Source organism: Tamandua tetradactyla, chromosome 3 (assembly GCF_023851605.1).
Source record: "Tamandua tetradactyla isolate mTamTet1 chromosome 3, mTamTet1.pri, whole genome shotgun sequence".
In the NCBI taxonomy this organism is placed as follows: Eukaryota; Metazoa; Chordata; class Mammalia; order Pilosa; family Myrmecophagidae; genus Tamandua; species Tamandua tetradactyla.
In genome coordinates, this window is record NC_135329.1 from 149,961,126 (window position 1) to 149,987,289 (window position 26,164).

Here is a 26,164-nt window from a genome sequence, read left to right on the forward strand (position 1 = left end):
ATTTACAAGCAAGTAGTAGTTCTTAAACAAAGAATGACCTCAAAAATACCTAAGGGAGCAGCGAGTAGTTATCTGCAGTGAAGCACCGGCGCAGTTATTGGCGCAATCGTTTAGCTTTCTGCACCAGCACAGCAGAAACGCTGGGCTCGGCGTCACCCAGCACCCGTCAGGTCTGTTTGTGCGCTGCAGATAAGTGGAAAAGAGAAATTGTTAATGGCTAGATCCTTTTCTGCTGGTCCTTAGCCCCAGGCCATATACTAATATCATTTTCATTTTAGACACGACAAAAGTTAAAAAAAAAAAAGTCAGCAGCTGAGGTTTTTAATCTGTTCAAGCGAGGGCTATTTTTATGGTGCAGATTTGGCAGTAAATTTCTCGTTGCTAAGGAGGAAAAAAAGCTCATCTAAAAAAACCAAAGCTGCCGTGGCGAAGTGCGAGTTGAAAGCCTCTTATTTCCTAGGTGTTAGATTTGGCAAGTCAGAAAACGCGAGAACGTGGAGAAAAGACGCTTTTCCTTGATGTGCTCAAACAAAGTAGTACATATTGTCAGCTCTGCAGGAGGCGCGCGGTGGCCATATGTGCGTCGCGAACGGGATGGAATAAACAGCTGCTGCCAGGAATCCAATTCCTGCCAAGGAGGCAAACCCAAGTCCTCCTGTTTCCAAAATAAAAATCACCAGAGGGATTCCCCTTACTGCAGTTCCAGCCAGTAGTTTTATAAAAGCATAAAACATCTCTGTATTGTGGTTTATAATAATCCTTTACATTTGTAAAGCATTTTACAGTTTACCAAGCACTTTTACATACATTATCTCATTTGAGCTTCCTAACAGCCCTGGAGAGTACAAAGCACAGATATCTGATTGGCTTTTTACAGATGGAAAATGGAAGGTTCAGGGAATGATGTAGCACCGAGGGCAGCAGCCCAGGTCACGCCCAATCCAGAGCTGCCCCAGCAGGTCCCTCCTGGGATTCCGCCGGGAAAGCTTGGGGCACACAGTGAAGGATCCATTTTTGTGTAGTGGGGGGTGCAAACAGCAGCTTAATTTCACTTCTCCTTTGTGCACGCATCAGCTTGCTCTGCCAAAGGTCTTTTCCACACTTTTTGCAGAGGCAAGGAAGGAAAACAGGTTGGAAGAGAGCAAGCCGTGAAGAGTAAAGTTACTCAGCTTAACTACCGAACACAGAATCTACCTGCCCTTGATGCACTGGGTGGAAGCCGCGGTTTCATTATCAGCAGCCGCACATACTGCAGAGATCAGCCAAGGTCGTGCAGAGCTTTAGAACTGCAGGGGCTGAGATACTGTTCAATTGTTCTTGGACACTGCCACTTTTGAAAAACAGGCTTTCCTCCTAAAACTGTCTGCTTGTGTTGGTTGTGAAAGCAGATTTACAGAGCCTTTTATCGTGAATCACTGCTGCCCTTAGTAACTGGTAGGATACTGCACAGCCCAGTTCCATCCTGTGGGATAGAGGACATCATGGTTGGGTGCTGTGGCAGCCCCATCCTGGGCTGCTTTAGTTCTGAAACAGGGAACTGCTGTCTGGTAGAGACTTGGAGACTTCTTTGACATGTTCAAGGTTCCCTCACCAGGTTCCCTAGGGATGCGGCCATACCTTGGGATTTCCTACTCTTTGATTCTAGCTGCAGAATCTGGCAGCATAATCTGATGCTGGAGCCAAACTGCCAGGCTTCAAATTCCTACTCTATCCTTACCAGCTGTGTGACCCTACGCAAGTTTACTTAAACTGTCTCTGGTGGCAGATGTGTGTCTTACCTGCAAACATGGGGTAGTAAGAAAACCTGCTTCGTAGGAGTGTTGTAAGAATTAAAGGAGTTATGGGTAACACGCTAAAAGCAAATCTGCTAAGGCTATACTGTGGACAGCAGCCCAGCTCCCTGTTGATGCCCCAGTTACTGAGAGTGCTATACTCAAAACTCTTGAGTCCACATCCTTCTCTCCTATGACAGGTTTTAACCAAATCTGCCTCCCCAGGATCCCCCAGGAAGATGTACAGACCAAAAGGCACTTTGCCTCATGCAGCAATCAGGGTTTGCAGGTACACTTTGGTTGAGTGCATTTACATTGTGGTTTTAGAAATTGGATGGTGATCTGGTGCAGAATGCTACTCCCACAGGATCCCTTTTGAAGGTGAACAGAAACAATACAGGTTCCTTATCAGCCATGACAGTGGCCCAGTTTCTTTTGTTTACTAAGTGTCTGATTTTGCCCTTCCTTTCTCAGAGGACAGCTAACTCTCACTGGCCAAGGAAGGAGAACGTCTCATCTTGCTTTCCCTCATGAGTCGTCTGAGTCCTGATTCTCTTGATAAAGTGATCTCTCCCCTGGGCCAGCGGGAGATAGGCACCCTGCCCCCTGAGTCTATCAGTGACTCCGTGGTTTTGGAAAGAAATCTACAGGAGAGGAAAAGCCAGGGCGGCAGCTAATTTGGTCTTTCTTTTGAACCTCAAAGGGGATGCACTTAAAAGTCTTAGGCCTTCTCATGAGAGGAAGACCCCTTGTGGATTTCCATCCCCACCCTAGCTCATCAGCTCTCGGGTACACAACTACTTTCTTCAAGAAAACTCCACTCTCATCCATTGCTAGTCATTTGGCCTGAAGAAGCCATCTGGGGTTTCGGCAAAATGTTAGTGATGTCTATTGTTTTTCACCATTCAGAACAGCCAGGGAGGAGGGGCTCCTTGTTACATGGAGAAGAGTGGACCTGAAGTCTACTGTTGGATTCAGTTTCAGTCTTTCTACCAGAGGAGTTATAGGCCTGCTCATTCCTTCACCTGTTATGTTGCCAAATGACAGAAATTAATTTTCAGGGATTATATAGTCTAAATTGATATGGAAAGGGATTTCCCAAATTTGTCTACCCTTGAGGCAATGAGCTCCAAAAGCATCAGACCCTGGACATTTGGGGAAGAGACAAAAGAAGTGCTAGACTGAATGTGATAAGACAGTCTCTGGCCTGGAATATACAGAGGAAAAGAAGAAAAGTCTCATGAGTAAACGGTACAGAACTCATAGAAAGATAGACTCCCAGCACACTGGAGAGAGGGTTTGCCATTGAGCAATGACCAAAGAAGTGTATGCAGTAAAAGGAATAGTTTCACAGAAGTGTCCAGTCAGAATCTTCTACATGGTCTTCAGGGCCTGGTGCAAAATGAAAATGCAAAGCCCTTTATTTATAAATTATGACGAATTTCAGAACTGTGACAGCAGGGGATTAAACCAAGCATGAGGGTCCTCTGACCCTCTGAGTGAGGGACCCTGTGTAGCTACACAAGTCCACACCACTGAAGGGCCCTGCACCCAGCAACAGAATTAATCCAAATGCATAAGGCACATCATCCAAATGCTTTTCTAATTAAAATTTATGTAGTGGTCAGAAGAAGACCTTTACCCTCTCCACAGAAGGAGGAGAAGAAGGTGGAGTGAAACTTCCCAGGATCCAGTCTGAACAAGGGTGTCTCTACTCTGGTAGAGGCTCTGATTCCCCATCTCCCTTCGTTCCTTTCCTTCAAAGGAGGGCTTTCCCTGGATGGTGGGTTTCCTGTTTGAAGCTATCTGCTAGGATCTATGCTGGATCTGGAGTCACCTTGGGTTCTGTAGGATGGTTCCCCTTTCACATGATTTCTTTCTCACCTCCCTCCTCCTTAGCAAACACATAGCTCTTTAAAAAATTCTAGGGTTTTTTTTTTTTTTGCAAGTTCTATAGGCTTTTATTAGATATACACTGTAATTCCAAACTGTGATTACATGATGTCTGGCTTTTCCTGAGCTCAAATTCAATATCCTGAAAAACGGGAGGCTTTATTACAAGGCTGAAACACACCAGGAGTGAGGGGCCTGGAGCTGAGCGTTTGTAGATCGGCTGATTGCTTTTGTTCACCACGAAAAACTATAGCTGGCCATGGTTTGATACTTGTAAACCTCTGCTTTGCCATTTTAGATCTGTTTTTTCATTCTCCTGAATTAAGCTTATTCCACAATGGTTAGAAACTTTATTAAAAAGACAAATCATCCATAATTCTGCAGCCTTAATACTCCAACTGCTTTCATTTTTCCATGTGTTGTGATGGTCCTAGATTCTGTTTTTTACTGCATTCATAATGGAGTTAGAACTTTGTTCTGGTGTAATTGAATTCTAATCCCTTCTATACTCATGAAGGTAAAACATATTTATAAACTTAAAGAAAATGGAAGAAAAATAAACAATAGGCTTAGCTGCAAAAAGAACGGGAATGGGGCCTTGTACTTCTGTATAGCTTAATGTAATACCCAGATACATCCCAGGCTATGGTGGGCTGATAATTAAAAAGTACTGGTAGAGTCCCTTGAGGGACTGGAGAAAAAAATATGAACCATTAGACCTTCCTATCTGGGAAACCCCTGGTGCTCTCTCAAACATTAGGGACTCCCAAGAAAATAGGCCAAGCCCTTGATTTTGAGGCTTGCCCTTATGAAACTTATTTCTGCAGTGGGGAAGCTAAGACTACCTAATCATGCCTAAGAGTTGCTTCCAGGAAACCTCTTTGGTTGCTCAGGTGTGGCCTCTCTCTCTCTCTCTCTCTCTCTAGGAAAATCATTGCCCACCCCGCTATGTGGGGCATGACATCCAGGGGTGAAAGTCTCCCTGACAACATGGGACATGACTCCCAGGGATGATCCTAGCCCTGGCACCATGGGATTGATAACTTCTGGACCAAAAGTTCTAAAAGATAGGTAACAAAATAAGGTATTAGTGGTTAAGACAGTTCAGATAGAGTCAAGAGGCTATTCTGGAAGCTAATCTCACGCAAGTTTCAGCTAGATACTGCTAACACAGTTTTCCAACCCCCAACCAATATCAAGACTATTAATCCTAAAGAAAACCTAGGACTCTAACTGAGACTCTATAAAAGTTTCATGTACTCTTTCTTTCCTGAAACCCATTATCTCCAGAGGGCTCCTGGGCTAGATAAGCCTGAAACACAGAGGGGCCACCCTCTACTCTATTTATTCACACCCCTTTGCAACATGAAAAAGTTAGAAAGGGCATAGCCCAAAGATACTTACAGAGTGGGAGAAGGATCAAAGATGAAGGAGTTATAACAGAGAAGATAGGATTTAACAAATGAGAATGACTGCTGAAATCATTATATTGATACTTGTTTTAGCCTCCAGTGTTTCAGAGCAGCTAGAAGGAAAAACCTGAAATGGTGGAACGGCAACTCATACCAAACTATAAAATCTGTTCTGTAGCTGCTTGTTTGGAGTGTACTTTGAAAATTATTGCTTTTTCTTTTTGTATATATGTTACATTTAACAATAAAAAAATTAAAAAGAAAAAATCAGCTGCAGATAAAAAGTAAAGTAATAATCATTTAGAAGTACAGAGCCAAATAGAATAGAACTAAAGTGGTATTAGGGTTACTTGGTCCTGTGCTATTATTTTACAGAAAGGGAAACTGAGGCCCAGAGGTTAAATGACCTTTCTAAAATCACAGAACTGGAAGGGCAGTCAAGAGTAAACAGGTTGGGGAGGAGAGGAGAGAGCAGCCGCTGGAAGGTGGGAGGCAGCGATGTGGATTGAGGGCCTTGCGCTGAAGCTGGACCCAGAGGAAATGACATGGAAGATGCGTGAAGACATGCTCTCCTCCATATAGAACTTCATCTACACAGCACTGCTGTGAGTCACTCTTTTTATCTTAAAGAAATTGGGCAGCATATGAAGATTGGGCATGCTGTGTGAATGCATGAGATGAAGATCTTGGTTATAGTTTCTGCTCCCAACTCAAGTGAATAAGCCCAGAAAGATGAAAGAAACTCTTTGATAGAATGGACAAGAATTTCTACTTGTTAAGAACAAGTCTGGCTCTGGTGACTAAGCTTTGTAGCTAAGATACAAAACCATTTGGGAAGCATGAAAGGACTTTTTGTGGTCATAGTGTACCCTTATGTCTGTGATATTCAGCCTCCGTGAATGTTGGTATAATTGTAAATAATTTTAAACTCCATTGTCTAGCAAGTATTAAAGAGGACTCATGTCTTAAAAAAAAGAGCAAACGGGTTGGGAATGACTCATATAAACTGAATAGTCTTAATTTCACATTGTTCTTTGAATATCTATTCTTCAATTGTGAAATGAGGGAGTTGAAACAGATAATTTCAAAAATCCTTTCAACTCTAAAAGGATTTTGAATCCAGCCTGAACATAATTAGACCCTTGCTGAACTTCCAGAAACATAAAGAAAATGTGGTTAGTGATCAGAACTTTCACTATTTTAGGAAAATGATGTTGTGCAGGATCCTTATGAAAGCTTAAGATTGGATCTCAAGATTGACACGTGGCAGCCATCTACTGCTAGACTATTCATAAGGCCAGTAGCGTTGTTTTAAAATTACTAACTCAGAAAGAAGGGACAGGGTGTTAAGTACGCAAGGGGAGGTGCAATCCTGTTTTAAGAATAGCCTAAGGATCCCTTCAGCAGCTTCTGAACACTTTAGAGCAGAGTGAGGCCCCCTCTACTGGTAGGATTCGTTATCCATCAAAAAGTCAGAAATTGGGTTTGTGAGAAGTGGAGAAAAATATGTAAGACCAGGCAGGACACATTAGAATTGCAAGGGAATAGGAAGAAATATCTAAAATATCAACTTTTCAGAAAAGGAAACAGAAGTAAAGTTAAATTTTCCCCAAAATTTGTCAGGCAACATCTACAAAAATCTCTGTATTAAGTGTAAAAGTAGCATTTTAAAAAACTTTTAAAGTTATATAACATATATACAAAGCAAAGAAAGAAAAAAAATCAATAGTTTTCAAGGCACTCTTCAACAAGTAGTTATAGGACACATCCCAGAGTTTGTTATGGGCTACCATACCATCATCTCAGATTATGCCTTCTAGCTACTCCAGAACACTGGAGGCTAGAAGGAATATATACATTAACATATTAACATATATATATATGTTTATTTATTTATCATCACTTTTTTTGTGAAAAATAACATATACAAAAAAGCAATAAATTTCAATGTGCAGCCCAAAAATTAGTTGTAGAACAGATTTCAGAGTTTGGTTAGGTTACAATTCCACAATTTTTGTTTTTTACTTCTAGCTGCTCTAAGATACTGGAGTCTAAAAGAAATATCAATATAATGATTCGGCAGTCATACTCTCTGAACCTTCTCTGTGTAACTCCACCATCACTTTTGATCTTTCTCCCACTCTTTAGGGAGTATAATAAGAGGTAGGGAGATAGAACTAGCTGATGTTCTGAAGAGGCTAGCTCCTCTAGGTTTCAGGACTTAATCTGGTCCAGGGACCCATATGGAGGTTGTAGGTTTCTAGAAAGTTACTCTAGTGCATGACACCTTTGTAGAATCTTATATATTGCCCTAGGCGTTCTTTAAGATTGGCTGAAAATGTTTTGGCTGGAGTTTGGCAAGTTATGATAGGTAGCAATGTCTAACTGAAGTTTGTGTAGAAGTGAACTCCAGAGTAGCCACTCAACTCTATTTAAACTCTCTCAGCCGCTGATACCTTATTTGTTATACTTCTTTTTCCCCTTTTGGTCAGGATGGCATTGTTGATCCCATGGTGCCAGGGCCAGACTCATCCCTGGGACTCAACTCCCACACCACCAGGGAGACATTCACCCCTGGATGTCATGTTCCACGTAGAGGGGAGGGCAATGATTTCACTTGCAGAGTTGGGTTTAGAGAGAGGGAGGTCTCATCTGAGTAACAAAAGAGGTCCTACAGAGGTGACTGTTAGGCACACCTATATGTAGGTTAATCTTTTCCATTACATACATAAGCTTCATAAGAACAAGACTCAAGATCAAGGACTTGGCCTATTAATTTGGGTGTCCCTAATGTCTGACATAGTATCAGGAGTTTCCCCAGTGGTAAAGTTTCATAGTTTTAGATTTGTTCTCTCATCCCTCAAGAAACTTTGCCAATACTTTCTCGTTATGTGCTTAATATATTCTGGGATGTATCCAGGCATTATATTAAGATACACAGGATTAAAGGCCCTCATTCTTATTCTGGGCTCCCTGTGTTTTGACTGTTTCAATGAGCTATCTAGACAGGTAGAGTAAGATTATGTGCTATAGAAAATTTAGGTTCTGGACAAAATAAACCTTTCTTCCTTTGGTCTCAAAGAGTAGATGAAGTTCTAAATTACAGACAATGTCTTCCTTACCCCTGTGTTCTAAATTATGAAGGTAGCATTTTTGACAAATATTTACTCAGCAGTAATGAGTAAATATCACACTTTTGCTCAGTGAAGAGGAAATTTCTCCCCATGCCCTCACATGAAATTCTGTATTCCAGTGCCTCAATCAACATTTCCTAAACTTCTGTCATTCAAGGATCACAGACATGATTCTTGCCATAAGCAAGTACTACATGGATTATCCTTTATTTAATATTTTTCATTCAATCAACTCACTTTTTAATTTTAATCTCATCCTATGAAATTGAATCCATGAAATCTCAGATTTGATGTGTTAGGCATAGATAAATATATGGCTATGAAAAAAAGGACACCTGTGTGCCAACTAAATTTAGCTCATTTAATTATCTCATATGTGTACCATGCTTTAGAAAACACAAAGGTAATCATACCTCATGTTAAGTCATGTAAATATTGGAATCATAATTTCATCTTTCCTTGGAAGGCAAGTTTTTCCCCTCCTTCACCTGATCTTCGCCTCTGTCTTGAGTTCTCTCAGCCTCTTTCTACTCTACCACAGTCATTTGGTTTACTGTTCATGTTTTCTTTTTCCCAGTGTTGCAGGAAAAACTTTCCCTCTCTTTTGCCCACTGGAGACCGTGCCTCATTTGATATTGAACTCGAGGAAACCATATTGAAACAGACTGGCATTTGACAGGATGAATAAAAAGACCGTTGTATTCCTGTCTTTTTCTAGGAATTGGGGTTTGAGGAAATATTGAAAAGTGATGTTATTTCTATTTCATCCTAGCAGGCAGCCTTCTCTGAGGAAATGACACATAAACACAGAAAATCCAATTTATAAAAACACATTTTATAAATTACTCCTTGAGGAATATAATGGAGAGTCTGTTTTTATTTGGGCACTGTGAAATCTGTAATACCTATCAGGGAGAACGAAGATGAGAAAAAAGCTGATCTTCATGAAATCTTTTCCCTTATTAAAAATTCCTGTGGAATTGATTCAAGCCTTGTTTCTTCAGTAATAAAGGCAGGTATTATTTATGCATTTATTGTTGGATAGATAAACTCAATTCTTAGTTAGTGCTGTGAACTCTCAATTATTTCCAGTGGATTATCTGTACTGAAGCTGATCAGCAAAAGATCTGTTTTGAAACCTCTTGCTGTTATAATCTGCTTTCTTTGCTTTAAGCTATTATATCATCTTTTTTCACCCCTAATGAGAAGTGAATAAACAGGCTTTTGACACAAAACACTTATATTTTTAAGCAGCTCAGAAAGAGTTGTTCCAAATGCCAGCTCTTTTATAATAAGTTATATGGAAAACTTCTTCCAAAGGAAAAACTCTCAGTGACTGAAGTTTCATTTTGGTAATATTTGCATAGTAGTTTCAGAATTGTGTGGGGAATTTTTACAAAATTCCCTAACATAAGCCAAACATGGGTGAAAAGTAAAGTTACAGCAATGTAATTCCATATACCTTCTTATTCTGGCAAAATTCAAATATATTCAATCCTAACAGCAGTTGATCCTAAAAAGCTGGGTTGGAGACTAATATAAGACTCTGGAAACCATGGAGAGGAGTGGGTGCTCTGCATTTTCTGTGGCTGCCGAAAGAGGCTCTTTCTTATGGCAAACAGATGGAAACCCATAGCCAGGCAGATTCCCGCTGTGACTATCACAGAGCTACACCATGCCTTTGAAATGACATCAGCCAGGAAATCAGTGACTAGGGTTTCAGATTGCATAGAAGGATTTTGCTTTGCTTTTTGTAGGCCCAAAGATGACAGGGGAAGACCATAAATTCTGTATTAGAACCTCTCCTGGTAGATGTTTTAAAAGATTATATGAGTAAGTCAATTGTCCCAATCCTCTGATGTGATATGGACCATCCGGTTTGAATTTGAATTTGTGTCCTTCTGGAGACCTGATATAAGTCAACTACTCAGAATAAGTTGGGCCTGATAAGTGGAATGCAGTGCTGAGGGGCATTGTCAGGAAGAACTAAAGTATTTATTTTTTATGAAGCTTTTCCTATAGCAAGGTTTATGACTGTGAAAGGGCCAAAGCTGAAATAGTACAGTAAATGGATTAGCATTCTGCACTGGAGAAAAGATTAAATTGCCTCACTTTAACACTGAGTTTTATTGTACATGAATAAATGCAGCTGTTGTTACATTTTCATTTTTATTCAATTATTATTAAGCTTTTACTGCAGCAACCTTACATGAATGTGAGGGCAATTCTAAAATTGAATAATGTATTTTCCATGTGAGTCACTATGTGCATGAATGTTTATTTTGTGGTTTAGCCAAAAAGCAATGAGCAAGCTTTAGGTTTAGGGCTAGCTTACTTGGGTAGGACAATTTAATTCTTTGTCTACGTAAATGAATGTTTTCTCCCAAGAAAATGAAGGCATACCCAATCTCTTGAGTAGCTGCTACAATTTAAAGCATGGATACTAATGGAGTAAAGGTTTCAGGTGATGTCTTTACAAAGGCCAGTTAACTTCATTCTATATACCTCAACCTAACAAGTGATTCTGCTTCTCAAGGAAGACTGGATTATCGGAATGTTTGGGAATATTCATAAAAATTCATCACCTCCTGGACATTACTCAAAATGTATGATGACGGTGACAGTGATCTGGATGCTTTTAGAGATAACAGAAAAATCTGGCTCAAACAAGTTTAAACAAGGAGATAATTACTTCCAGTCTACTGGAGACCCAGAAGTGAGTAAGGCTCCAGGGTGGGCAACACAGAGGCTCAAAGATATCAAGTACATGTTCTTTGTTTCTTTGATATCTTCAGAGTGACCTTCAGCAGCAGGCTGGTTTCTGTCATGGTCATAAGATGGGGTGGCAGATTCAGATCAAGAATGCTCAGAGGAAGAACAAGGACTCTTGAATATTTTGTTTTGTTTTTTTTTAAGGAGTTGAAGAAGTCTTTCCCAGCAGCCTTCCAGGAGATTTTTTCTCTTATCTTGGTAAGGGTTGGGTTACATGGCTATTCTTAAATCAATCCAAGAGAAGGGAATTACAACAACTGGATTTAGATCAATGAGTCTCAACCTTGGGTACATTTTGAAAGTTTAGAAAAAATACTGATACCTGCGTAGAACCCCCAGAGAATCTGCCTTAATTGTTTTGAGATGAGGCCTGAAGCATTTAGAGTTTTAAAATCTCCTTAGGTGATTCTTATGTACAGCCAAGCTTGTTGTGAACCATTGGGTTAGATCAACTGTTTGGGAGTGAAGGTGGTGATGGTGGTGGATACTGGGTTACAAACCACCACAATCCCTGAGTATTGTTATATTTTCTACGCAATTTTAAAATTTTTCTTAACTTTTTAAATTGTATAGTATAACATATATACAAAGCAAAGAAATAAAAAAGCAACAGTTTTCAAAGAACTCTTCAACAAGTAGTTACAGGACAGATCCCAGAGTCTGTCAAGGACTAACATGTGATCCTCTCACATTTTTCCTTCTAGCTGCTCCAGAATACAGGAGATTAGAGGGCTTAAATATTTTTTTATCATCACAATTGACTTTTTTCCTTTTCTTTTTGTGAAAAATAACACATACAAAAAAGCTGTAAGTTTTAAAGCATGGTACCACAATTCATTGTAGAACATATTTCAGAGTTTGACATGGCTTACACTTTCACAATTTTAGATTTTTACTTCTAGCTGCTCTAAAGTACTGGAGACTAAAAGAGATATCAATTTAATGATTCAGCATCCACATTCATCTGTTAAATCCTATCTTCTCTGATTAACTCCACCATCACCTTTGATCTTTCCATCCCTCCCTTTAGGGGTGTTTGGGCTATGGTGATTCTAAATTTTTCATATTGGAAGGGTCTGTCACTAATATGGGGTAGGGAGATGGAACTATCTGATGTTCTGGAGAGGCTGGGCTAGGTTTTAGAACTTATCTGGACCAGGGACCCATCTGAAGGTTGTAGGTTTCTGGAAAGGTGCTCTAGTGCATGGAACCCTTGTGGAATCTTATATATTGCTAGGTGTTTTTTAGGATTGGCTGGAATGGTCCTGGTTGGGGGTTGGTAGAGTATGATAGGTATGAAGGTTTACCTGAAGCTTGCATAAGAGCAACCAAAGAGTAGCCTCTCAACTGTACTTGAACTCTCTCTGCCACTGATACTCTTTTAATTACACTTCTTTCCCCCCTTTTGGTCAGGATGGAATTGTTGATCCCACAGTGCCAGGTCTGGATTCATCCTTGGGAGTCATCTCTCACATCACCTGGGAGACTTTCAGCCCTGGATGTCATGTTCCACGTAGGGGGGAATTGTCTATGCAATTTTTAAAAGATACATGTGCATATATAAATGCACATGAGATTGGAATCAGGTTTGTAGGAATCCATATTTATAAGGAGACAGATGAATCAGGACTAGGAGAACAAATTAAGTAAATTCAAAGCCACCTGAAACCATTTATAAGAATGGTTATGATAATGCACACATAGCATGATAGAAAAATCAAAGTAGTGATGACTTTGCAAATGCAACTTACGAGTCTCTGAAGAAAAAAAGATAAGACTATGCTTAAATTTTGGAAATTCTCTTTAAAATGTTTCCACTTATTAAATTTCCTAACCTCTAGCATCAGTATTTTTCAAATTCCTCCTATGGAATCCAAAGATGTCTTAAGAATAGTTGAGCACATGATATTGTACAAACATTTTAATCATGTTTCATTGGTTGAAAACCTGCATATGAATAAACCAGAATATTCTAGCTTGAATGCCTTAAAAAATTCAGATCCCCTGAGCTGTCCCATTTATTCATTTTTCATAATTTCTTTAGGTTGGGGATCAGGCTTACTTTATTCTCAATATAAATTGAGATGTAAATTGCCTCCACCTTCCTATGGCATCAGGCAGCAATCATGTGGCACTCATTCCTTACATTTGTCTAGAATACTGTTCTCAACCTTGACTATATACATTTGAATAATCTGGGTGACTTAAAAAAAATGGCTATTCCCAGTCCCATCCCTATAAATTGAAACAGAATCTTTAGGAGTAAGCTCAGACATCCTTATTTTTTCAAAAAAGTTTACCAGCTGATTCTGATGTAGAGTAGGGTCTGGGAGGTACTGGGGCAATTGGGGGAAAAAAGGATTGATAACAGAGACTTTATCTATTCTCTTGTTCTTGGCTTGATTTTAATATTTCCTCCTCTAGACCTAAGCTGTACAGACTAATCAATCTTCTGAAAGAGGGTAAGCATTTAAGGGTTTGGCTGAAATGCATTTTGCAAATAAAGGCAAGTTTTATGAAGCCTCAAAAGTATTTGATAACACTCTGTAACACTTGTAGAAACAGCTGGCCCTCTACTGTGATTTCTAAATAAGAACTCTACAGTCCTTTGCACTTGATGTATGGAGAAGCCTCTGACAGCTGTCTTTAGCATGGTTGGTAGCTAGAAACTATAAGAAAAATCACTAACTAGAAGGATCATAAAAAGTGATATTTAAAGAGGTGATGAAACAACAGGCAGGTCCATAATCTTTGTGTCCCACCCAGAGGGTGCCGCAGCTAAATCTGTGCCTGCTATAGACAAAATGTGAAGCCCACTCAAGTGCCCTCCAAAATGCTCCTGGAAACTGGAATGTAATTTAGGCCAGCTTGGGAATGTACTCAGAGTATACAGAAAAAAGTTCATTAAACCTCCTATTAAATAACAAATGACAATGGAAGTGGTGAGAATCAGAGCTCTGAAAAAAGAAATGTTTAGCATTGATAGAATAACTCGGGAAAAAAAAATAAAAGGAGGATTCTGGTATAGTGGAAAGCATAAGGGAACTGAGCCAGAAGCCCTGGATTCTGGTTGTGGCTTTGCCACTACTTGGCCCTGTGTTCTTGGGCAAGTCATATTACTGACTCTGAGCCTCAGTTTTATTATTCAAGAGATGAGTTAGTCCAAGCCCTGGTCACTATTCAGGCCCTGCTTGTAGATACATTCCAAATATTTATCAGAGTACCTAATTTGTAATTTCCCAAATCTATTTAGGTCATATCTATAAACACAGAAGAATGCATTTATAATTTTTCATCTTATATCTCACACAATTATTTCCAGAATAATTTTTCCAATCATTTCATTATAAATCATCTTATGTACACTGATTGCCTTGGTTTCTGAATGGGGCTAATAACTACGTTCAGTATATTGGTCAAATCATGTATCTCTCACATCTGTTCTCTGAAATTTTGTCAAAACAGGTTAGTCTATAATGAATCAGAAAAAAAAAGGATCTGGACATAAAAATGCTCTATTAACTTCAGCAAAATTTTTGCCTTTTCTATTAAACACAGACAAAATAATGGCACTCTTCAGCATGTGTGTATCGTCTTGTAACAGAATCTCATCAAAATGTTTCTATTATCCAATTCCTGAAGCTTTCTTTTGCTTTACAATGTTAGGGTCTGACCATATCTTGCTATAGCATCTCCTGACGTAGTTAAGGACAGAATATATATCTTATATTCCCCAAAATGTATGTTCTCCTCTCTATATATGAAGTGCATAAATTATAGGAGAGGGCTTTGGCAACTCTGGAATAACTGGAACCAACGGGTTGAATCTTCACAGAACAGATTCTGACCTTATACCCCAGAGACAGAAAAACTAACCAGTTGGTAATTTACTGGTGAGTCTTAAAGAGATCTAAGAGTTTGTGGGTACTCTGTGGACATAATTTTTTTGGCAGCTACCTTGAGTACTGGAAAACATTATCTGTCTTGTGTCTGTTATCTTAAGCATTTGCTTCTTCTGACAATAATAGGAATAAATGCTTTCTCCCCTATCTTGAGATATTCCTATTTACACAGTACAACTTAAGTCATTTGTTATTTTAAGCTAAAGATCCAGTCATTGAAAATTATGTACTGACTTTTACAAATGTGCAAATTTTCACTCTTGAACAAAGACTTAGGCTCAGTTTATGTATTCACCTAATAATATTTGCCATCAAGTTATTGACAGGTCCTAAGAAATGCTTATTTTCATAAGAGAAATGTAAATAGAACTCTATTTTCTTGTAATTTCCCCCTATGAAGTCTATTTTGTTTCTAGGATAAATACACTATGAAGTTGTAGAAAGAATTTCAGTTTGTGGTGGATCAATCTCAGCCCAAATCCAAGGTTTAATTAAACAACCAAAGGAATCTCAATTGAAAGTAGATTCAAATTTAAAGTAATTGCCTTGCACAGATCCCCCCCTCCAAGGAGAATGTTAAAGCTATACCTATGGGTAATTAGCTTCTATTGTCCAATATAAAATGATTATGGATACAGAAAAGCAGGTGACAATTCTCAATGTTCTAGAACATTTTAAACCATAATTGTATTACACATCTTTAAAATTTCAGTCACTATTTTTCTAATGTCAAAGACAGTTTAGAAGATGAGCGTTATTGCAAGTATGCAAATAAAGCTCACTTCTATAAATTAAAGCTCACTTCTAAAAATTATATAGAGCCAGAACTTTTAGTGAGTACTCTTAAAATTTTTTATTGACAAGCGCTATCTTGACTTGCAAAATTGCATGGTTAAAATGGTTTCTAGACCCATCTCAACAATCACAGTACTAGCTCACTATAATGGTAAGAGTCTGGTAAGCACCTTTTATACCGGGTTGTGGTTTCAACTGCTAGTTATCAGAGAAATGTCCATGTAATTGACAAAAGGGAGAAAATGGAAGAAAAAAAAGGGTAAGAAAAATTGGATGGTAAGGAAGATAGATTTTTCACTTCTTATCTTGTGATACATTCTGCAGCAATAAACACCACTATCTGTTAAATAGACTCTTTGAAGGCAGGAAAAGAAAACACTTCAAGAGAAAGCTATATAATCTGGGATTGTTTTCCAATTCTATGTGGCTTTGTCCTTTTGGAGAGTCTGCATGACCTCTCTTCCTAATATTAAATAAAACAAGGGTGTAAAGACTAGTGATTCAATTTGGTGAGTTAGTCACAGAAGGAGATCTGGAATCTGTTAACTCCTACTCTGCTATCCACTACTTCTATTCTGTTAATGACAACAGACATTTGATTAATAACTGAGATTTGGACATGAAGGAATCCAAGGTGGGTTGTGAAGTAAATCATGTAGCTAAGTCTCTGTTTCATTTCATTTCACCTGCTCCTCTGTTTCTAGGTTTCTGGCAGACTGGCAGTTGGAGGCCTTTACTGCAGGGGCAGGAGAGGCTCTAATTATTTCAAGAATATTTGGAAAAACTGCACCTTGTGATAGCCTGCCAGTAAATCTCCTGAAATAAATGCATTATAGCATTTTTGGAAATGATTAAAAGTAAATCTCTCATTCGTCAATATTAATAATATACATATATTAGTAGATAAACTAAAAGAGGAAGCTAAGAAAATTAAATACTTCCTAAATATTTATAAAATTCTTCAGTTATGTACACCATAGGAGGGAATAGGAACTGTTTCATGTACATTCATAGCTAGAGCTGTAAGCAAAAGCTCCAAGCAGAAAAGCAAAAATCCAAATATTTTGGTGGTAACTGGTACATGCTAGTATCTAACAATAACATAGAAATAAACATTTCTCTTAGGAACTAATATTTACTGCAAGCCAAAATACCAGAGAACTTTAATTTGAAATATGTATTTCATTTTTTGACAGATTTGTTTATACATCCAGGTCAGAAAGAAGTAAGGCAACATTTTTCTATATAGCTTATACAGAACCAGATGTTAGAGAAAGAAGTAATTATCGTGTACCACAAAGTAGTTAAAAGTACTGTGAGTCCCCAAGAGGGAAATTAATTACTTAGGGCCTAAAATTAGATTCTGGAAGGTTTGAACACAGGACTTAGTCTTCTTACTCTCAGTTCAATGCTTAATTTCCCATATACTTAAACTATCAGAAAACATCCCTACTTAATACTCGTCAGTAATCAATGAGAGGCACAATCATTCTGGAAAATCAAAATGGGAAATGTTTATGTCAGAACTTAAGAATCCACTAACCAACCACCTAACTTAAGGAAAAAAATTAAGTCACAGACCAAACCTCATAACACAAACCAAGAAAAAAAAAATCTCACCCATTTAGTATCTCTAATTCTAAAAGGTTTAGGCTGAGATCCAAAGTCAACTATATTGAAAACCACACATCTAAAGGACTAAAAAAAAAGGTATAGAGGCATACAGCCAAGATAAGCACTAGTCTTACTGGACAGCACAGTTTGCTCTGAGAGAGCAATGTGGAGCTGGCTTTATGGAGATTTGATCTTCCGTTGCTGAAATGGTTTAGCCATGGGCTAGAAATCATTTACATCCCAGCCACCAGAGGAATGCGAACACACCCATTCCAATGGTTCACTGGCATATGCCACACCCTCTTCAACTGCCTGAAACTGAGATGTCAATTGCCGTTTAGGGTCCTTATTTGTACAAAGACGTCACTCAGAAATTGCAGGTGGCAATATCTGGTGACTGCTGCTGTTGCTGGTAGAAGAATCCAGAAGTGATTCATCTCACACTGCATGCGCCCTACATGTCTTCATTAAATGGGAAAGTTCCAAACCCTAATATTTGTTATTAAAATTTTAGAGTTATGCTATTTAGTATAATATACTATAGTTATAGTAAAAATAAATGCTAAGCATGAAACATTGTAAAATGTCAAGGCTAAATAAGATAAAACAGAGTGCCAAATATAGATAACAAAGGTAATTATGATAAAAGTCATTATCAGCCATTACTATACATTCCATCCTATAATCTCATAAATTAAAGCTCTTAACTGTCTGGATTCATAGGTGACTGTATTCTTTCCAATGTGCATCCTCTCTTACTCCAGGGGTTGTTCAATAACTGCAGGTATGTTCCTGCCATAGAGTTCACAGTGCTCTAGAAACTGGACACATTCTTGAATAACACTATCATGCAGCACAATCATGTGTTTTGACATGTTTTCTAATAAAGACAAGAAACATCTTTTGGCATAATACCAGGTATCCGTTCCCAGTTTTTTATTATATAGCTCCAAGCTTTTGATAACTCGAGAAATACCAAAGTCATAATTTCCTTTGGCACAATAAAGTGTGCCTATCACCAAATTCACAATGCAGAGATGATAGATTTTCTTATCTGGGTCATCATAGGAGAGCTGTTCTTCCTCCTTTTCAATCTTCCTCATCAGCTCCTCAGCTTCTTCGTTTTGACTTGTCATAATGTATGAAACACAGAGGTTAGCTAATACAATAGCACTGACATTCAGGATGTTATCACAATGCTTTTTGACTATGGGCTCATAAAAACCAATGGCTTCTTTGTATTTGTTTTCCTGCATGAAGAGAACATGAGCCACATTCAACTACCACACATCGTGGTCATTACAGAATTCCACAGATTTACGGAAGATCTTTTCTACCATTGAGTAATTTTCAAGGTTCCAGTAGATCTTTGCTTGGGCCATCAACACTGGAATATATTTCTCAAGGGTTTCATCATATTCATTCACTGCCTTTTTGACAGCTTCATCATCTCTATTGTGTCTTGCTTCCTGTACCTGTTTGGTAAGTCTCCGCAGGTGGTCAGTCAGTATCCCAGCTAGTTCATCAAGCCTAATGAAAGCCTCCTCAGGAGCTGTCTGGCACGTGATCATGGCATCCAGGAAGTCATAGAGATAGGGTGTGAGGAACTTATAAGTCAAATGGGCATTTTCTGCCAGCACATCTGCTGCCAGGTCAAAATACTCATACTTACAGTAGAGAAGCAACAGGTTGCCAAAAGTCTCTGGGGGGAAAGGGTTCTGTTGGAGCAAAAACTGCAGTTTTTCAAATCCTTCCGTGGGCCTAGCATCCATATATATTAGAGCCTGGTTGTGCAGGGTCACAGGGTCCAACTCTTCCTCTGCCCTAGGCGGCATGTCAGTGAGGGCTTCCTGGGCCACCTCATAGTTTTTCAGCTGGTATTCTATGGCAGCCTTGAGGTTGAAGGCTTCCACCAAAGCAGTCTGGTGGAGAACTAAGGTGTTGCCAACACTGCGAACATCAATGCCCTCAGTGGTCATGCCCACACCAAGCTCTGGGTGCTGGCGGATACCATGCTCTATAATGTCGGCAATATGCTTCAGAGCTGAGGCATACTGCCGGCTGCTGTAGTAGGCCAAAGCCAGGTTATAGGAAAGGTCAGGCCGGTAGCCTGAGGCCTGCAGAGCCGCAGAGAACTTGGCACACGCGGCTTCATACTGCCCCTCCTTGTAGAGCAAGCAACCCAGGTTGACCTGACCGTCCGGCTCGCTCTGGCCCCCACTCTCGTCCCCTGCTTCCCCACTCAGTAGCTGCTCCACCAGGCTCCGGGCCCCGGGCAGATCGCCCTCGCTGTATTTGATGGCGGCTTGGAGACGGAGGACCCGGCTATGGTAGGCGGGGTTGTCCAGGAGGAGGAAGGCCACCCGGGTGGCCTCTGGGTACAGGCAGGCTTTGTAGAGGGCCTGGGCCTGGTACAGGCGGTACTGCTCTAGCTCCGGGTGCAGCTGGCCCAGCTGCTCGTAGCACTTGGCCGCTAGCGCGAACTCCTGCAGGCGGTAGTAGCAGTAGGCCAGCAGCGACAGGCCGGCGCGACTCCTCGGGCTCCGCTGGAGCTCTCCGCCCAGCAGCTGGACAGCCTCGGCGTAGCGGGAATCCCGGATGAGCCGGTAGACAGCCGCGGTGAAAGCCCTATCAGGGATCTGAGCAGTGCTCAGTCCCGCCATAACCTCCACGAATACTGGCGCTCTCGTTACCATGGAAACAGAACTGCAACAAATGTTTTCTTTATGAGCTCAGATAGTTAATTTGCTGCCAATGGAGTTGCCTAAAGATTTGGAAGAAGATCCTGACCTGAGGAGGACACTGCATATTCCCTACACTTCTTAAGTGAATGGAAAGTTCCTCAAATATATAACACATGTTATTGTTAGAAAATCTCTTAATTTTTATAACGTTTAAACATTTTAAATGTAACTTATTAGATCTTACATGAACTTAACTATTTTTACTACCTTTTTTTTTTTACAAGGTGAAAGAACAAATTCTTTGCAACTGTTTGGAATAAGAAGATATTCTTCAGGGTTTGGCCTTGAGACAGCAAAATGTTGAAAGTTGTCGGGTTTGAAACAATATTCAGATTTTAAGGAAAAGACTTCATTTTTTAAACAACCAAGGACATGATAAAGTCTATACAAAGTTCAATAAGTTATTTTGCTAAAGTGCAGACTGTCTGCCTTTTTCATTGATTATTCAGAAAAATCTTTTATAAACTCTTACTAGAAACAGACTAATAATTTTAAAAAACTATATCAACAGAGAAAACTAAATTGTAGTTTATATTGATATATATATAATAAATATTGCATAATACATAAGGTTCAAAAAAATTGATAGACCCATCAAATCTTTCTCAACTTGGACTATAATTTCCTTTTCTGCAAATTTTCTGTGACTTACTAGTTATTCAGGTTTCGTTTTACTTTTTTTTTCTTATTCTGAAACAACCAGTCAGTTTAGGACATAATTACTCTTTTCTTCTTCTTCTGTTTTTCTTTTAATAAAAACACATCTTCTATCTTACATACTTTATATCTCACATGCTTAAGGCACTAAAATGATTCTCAAAACTTTTTAAGCAAACATTTTACAACATGCAATTAATTACCATTTAGATTAAACTTGTCAGAATAATGCTAAATACTAAAACACTTTAGTCATTGTATTATGAAACAGTAATACACAATTTTCTGACAAGGATTAATGGAACAAAGAGGTCCTACATTGTTCCCCCCCCAAAACCTAATGATTTAATTTTGCAGAAATTTTGAAATTCATGAAAGCATTTTGTTTTCAGTTTTGTTAAATTCTTTGGAGGCGTATTGGCTTTAAGTATATTTCCACTACTATAGGATACTGAATGAAGGTGAAGCTGGGAACAAGCTTCACAATCTTCTATTTGAGAGGGATTCCTAATATTTTTGTCATTTGCCACCCTGTGGCCACTCCTCTATGCCCACCCTGTGTTATGTATCATAAGGCAGCCACCTTAACAGATGTGAGAGGATATGGGCTAAAGTATTTTCTTCTTGGTTACTAGGAGATGTTTTCTTAATTTAATTAATTCCTTGGCAGAGTATTCCCTCATAACTATAGTTTTATTTACTGTCAAATAGGGCTGTTAAAGAGACTTTGTGCAAGTCTAACAATCTAAATTTATGCTATTTAAAAAAAAATTGTATCAGTTATTTCTTGATGTCCTTCCAGGGATTCCAGGGTTGTTTGTTTGTTTGTTTGTTTTAATCCCAATCCTTTTTTTGCTAAAATAGCCTTAACATTTGGCTGGGTCCACTTTTCTGACTTCCTAATTTTAAAAACTGACAGACCAGCACTTTTATATCATTATTTCTCTTATCTAATTGCCCTGGAAGGCCTATCACTAAAGCAGAGGTGGAAGTTCACGTATCTCTAACTGTACCTTTTCTTTAACTTGTGGAGTTCTGTCTTTCTTGAGACGGACTGCTATAGCAAGCTATATTGCACATAATGGCCAGCCAACTGCAGCTGTGGTGCATCTGTTTTTGTTACTAAATTTCATAGTTGTTTGTTCTTGTAATACATTCTATTTAACTTTTAACTTTTTTTTTTTTTGTATGCTGCATTGTGGGGTCACATTTCATTCTTTTTCCATGCAAGTATCCCATTATTGCAGCACCATTTGTTGGATTTTTTGTTTCTTTTTTCTTTCTGTATTTGGTTGTTTGTTTGTTTGGGGAAGTACATGGGCCAGGATCGTACCTGAGAATGAGAATTCTACCACAGAACTACCCTTGCCCCCCAACTTCTTGTAATACATTTTTAATTAGATAACTACCTGAAGGCCAGGAGTCCCATCTTCTGGCCACCTCACCCCTTTACTTAATTTGTATTGTAGCTACACAGAGTTGCAATAATGTAGTGGCACTTCCTTTTTTTTTGCATGGGTAGTCCCTGGGAATTGAACCCAGGTCTCGGCATGGCAGGCGAGAACTCTGACTGCTAAGCCACCATGGCCTGCCCAACAATTTCTTTTGAAATGACACTCTCCGAATTTAGACCAATCATTAATAGTTCCCAAGGGAGATGTAGCCAGCACACTTTGAGAGTTTCCCATGGCTGGGCAACAATACAAACAGAAATTATGAAGTCAGTAAATCAGAGTAGGAGCTCTTTAAACACAACTGGTTTCCCAAACAACTGCAAACTGCACAAACTGTGCAAAATCAAACCACAAATCTGGGGTCACAGACAGTGGGGCTCAAACCTACCAAGTCTGTATGCAGGACCCCTGGTTCACTCAATATCCTCTTTACATAATAGGCTAATTGAAAGAAAAGAAGCAAAACACATGACAGACATAGGATCACACACTTACCCAGCACAGGGAAAGTTTGATTGCAAAGACAGCTTCACCCAGATGCACTGGTATCAATCCACGGCAGGCACCTGCATCCAGATCCTCCAGTTCCTGGTTCACCAGGAAAAACATCCTGGGCAGCTGCTAGGCTGAGATTCTCTAAGAGTTTCCTTTAAAACATGAGATCACTACAATGAACTGGGTAAATGTACCAGCTCAAATCATACAGAATAAATGTGCCAAAATTTCAAGACCATACATTAGACTCCATAATGAGCCAAATTCTCCTATGGATCTGCTAGAATTTCAGCATCTAAAGAAGTTAGGCTGACCATACTTCACCTATTCCTATGTAGCTAAGTGGTTCTCCTTGAAGGAAAAAAAATCATCTCCTTATGGTATGAATCCTTAGCTTTCAGTGTAAAGTTATTAAGTTAAACCATTAGAAATTGCTGGCCCTGCAGGTAAAAAACTTTCAAAAGTCAACCTAATGTTTTTCATTTCTAAGATATGTTGAGTAGGAGTTGACAGATCAATGATTATATAGCTATTGTGAAAAAGAGCAAAAATTGTTCATAGATTCAAATTATTAATAAAAAGCACAAAAGATAACTGTGGAAATATGATTGTCAATTGTTTACTGTCTGTACACCATACCAGCATAATTTGTTAGGGCACAAGATTTCCCAATTAATCTTGCACTTAAAAAAAAACTTAGATCATAAGGAATTTTTGTAAGATAAAACCACTTCAGTATTGGAACACTCTCCCAAAACATCATAAAATTTACACAGAATTACACATTCTAAATTAATATTAATTATAAGAGCAAATTCTGAGACTAGAGTACAAACCTTGAAATAATTGTTAAAGTCCAGAAATTCTCTACAGTAACTACTGAGCTCTGGACTTGAATAGTGACTAATCCATGGATGATGTGCTTCTGTCATACAAGGGCCTCTCAATATACAGCAAAGCACAAAAAAGTACAAAGGAGAGAGAACACAGGGATTACAAACACAAATAGATACAACTTCTCTCATCAGATTTGAAATTTTTTGTAAATTTTTCTAGGGTTCAAGTTCTTTTCATTATATCTCATTCTGTGAGGTTTCCTAAAACAAATATTCTATCTAGTTATTTTTATTATAATTTTAAGTGTGCAAAGTTCAACATGTAACAACTGTGAAGATGCCAAACGCAGAACACAGAAATAAGAATGCCAAGTATAGATAACAAAGTCATTGTGATAAACTATTTTAGATGTCACTACTTGTTCCATCCTATAATCTCATAAATTAAAGCTCTTAACTGTCTGGATTCATAGGTGACTGTATTCTTTCCAATATGCATCTTCTCTTCCTCCAGGGGTTGTTCAATAACTGCAGGTATGTTCCTGCCATAGAGTTCACAGTGCTCTAGAAACTGGACACATTCTTGAATAACACTATCACGCAGCACAATCATGTGTTTTGACATGTTTTCTAATAAAGACAAGAAGCATCTTTTGGCATAATACCAGGTATCCGTTCCCAGTTTTTTATTATATGGCTCCAAGCTTTTGATAACTCGAGAAATACCAAAGTCATAATTTCCTTTGGCACAATAAAGTGTGCCTATCACCAAATTCACAATGCAGAGATGATAGATTTTCTTATCTGGGTCATCATAGGAGAGCTGTTCTTCCTCCTTTTCAATCTTCCTCATCAGCTCCTCAGCTTCTTCGTTTTGACTTGTCATAATGTATGAAACACAGAGGTTAGCTAATACAATAGCACTGACATTCAGGATGTTATCATAATGCTTCTTGACTATGGGCTCATAAAAACCAATGGCTTCTTTGTATTTGTTTTCCTGCATGAAGAGAACATGAGCCACATTCAACTTCCACACATCGTGGTCATTACAGAATTCCACAGATTTACGGAAGATCTTTTCTACCATTGAGTAATTTTCAAGGTTCCAGTAGATCTTTGCTTGGGCCATCAACACTGGAATATATTTCTCAAGGGTTTCATCATATTCATTCACTGCCTTTTTGACAGCTTCATCATCTCTATTGTGTCTTGCTTCCTGTACCTGTTTGGTAAGTCTCCGCAGGTGGTCAGTCAGTATCCCAGCTAGTTCATCAAGCCTAATGAAAGCCTCCTCAGGAGCTGTCTGGCACGTGATCATGGCATCCAGGAAGTCATAGAGATAGGGTGTGAGGAACTTATAAGTCAAATGGGCATTTTCTGCCAGCACATCTGCTGCCAGGTCAAAATACTCATACTTACAGTAGAGAAGCAACAGGTTGCCAAAAGTCTCTGGGGGAAAAGGGTTCTGTTGGAGCAAAAACTGCAGTTTTTCAAATCCTTCCGTGGGCCTGGCATCCATGTTCATTAGGGCCTGGTTGTGCAGGGTCACAGGGTCCAACTCTTCCTCTGCCCTAGGCGGCATGTCAGTGAGGGTTTCCTGGGCCACCTCATAGTTTTTCAGCTGGTATTCTATGGCAGCCTTGAGGTTGAAGGCTTCCACCAAAGCAGTCTGGTGGAGAACTAAGGTGTTGCCAACACTGCGAACATCAATGCCCTCAGTGGTCATGCCCACACCAAGCTCTGGGTGCTGGCGGATACCATGCTCTATAATGTCGGCAATATGCTTCAGAGCTGAGGCATACTGCCGGCTGCTGTAGTAGGCCAAAGCCAGGTTATAGGAAAGGTCAGGCCGGTAGCCCGAGGCCTGCAGAGCCGCAGAGAACTTGGCACACGCGGCTTCATACTGCCCCTCCTTGTAGAGCAAGCAACCCAGGTTGACCTGACCGTCCGGCTCGCTCTGGCCCCCACTCTCGTCCCCTGCTTCCCCACTCAGTAGCTGCTCCACCAGGCTCCGGGCCCCGGGCAGATCGCCCTCGCTGTATTTGATGGCGGCTTGGAGACGGAGGACCCGGCTATGGTAGGCGGGGTTGTCCAGGAGGAGGAAGGCCACCCGGGTGGCCTCTGGGTACAGGCAGGCTTTGTAGAGGGCCTGGGCCTGGTACAGGCGGTACTGCTCTAGCTCCGGGTGCAGCTGACTCAGCTGCTCGTAGCACTCGGCCGCCAGCGCGAACTCCTGCAGGCGGTAGTAGCAGTAGGCCAGCAGCGACAGGCCGGCGCGGCTCCTCGGGCTCCGCTGGAGCTCTCCGCCCAGCAGCTGGACGGCCTCGGCGTAGCGGGAATCCCGGATGAGCCGGTAGACAGCCGCGGTGAAAGCCCCATCAGGGATCTGAACACTGTTCAGCCCAGCCATAACCGCCAAGAATATTGGCGTTCTCGTTACCGTGGAAACAGGCAAACCGGAAACGGAAGACTGCAAAAATGTTTTGTTTTGCTTTCGGTTGCTCCGGAAGTTAAATTGCCGTCTAAGGAATCGGCAGTGATTAGATTGTCTCACAGACGCGACTCTGTCAATTCCAGATTTGTTGTATTAGGAACCGTGGAATGCAGAGAGCGAGGGTCAGGGAGGAATGTAGATAACTTCTCTCATAAATTCAGTGTGGGGAACTTCTCCCAGCATGCAC

At 39.8% G+C, this 26,164-nt stretch overlaps 1 protein-coding gene and 2 pseudogenes across 3 annotated transcripts; 1 reads left to right on the forward strand and 2 right to left on the reverse strand.

Moving 5' to 3' along the window:
• Positions 1–26,164, reverse strand: LOC143677807 (intraflagellar transport protein 70A-like). 3 transcript variants are annotated; one of them, XM_077154272.1, is made up of 3 exons: positions 23,939–26,164; positions 22,645–22,796; positions 1–183 (listed from the first exon to the last, which is right to left on the reverse strand). In XM_077154272.1, exons 1-2 carry the CDS (start codon positions 25,891–25,893, stop codon positions 22,679–22,681), a joined length of 2,073 nt encoding a protein of 690 aa, XP_077010387.1. In that variant the 5' UTR covers positions 25,894–26,164; the 3' UTR covers positions 1–183; positions 22,645–22,678. The 3 variants fall into 3 exon arrangements, 2 of the variants coding, with proteins under 2 accessions (XP_077010387.1, XP_077010385.1); XM_077154270.1 differs by lacking the exon at positions 1–183 and adding an exon at positions 19,893–20,000; XR_013172894.1 differs by lacking the exon at positions 1–183 and having other exon boundaries at positions 22,689–22,796; positions 23,481–26,163.
• LOC143675795 (mitochondrial import receptor subunit TOM5 homolog pseudogene) lies at positions 5,576–5,725 on the forward strand (annotated as a pseudogene).
• Positions 16,644–22,682, reverse strand: LOC143677809 (intraflagellar transport protein 70A-like; annotated as a pseudogene).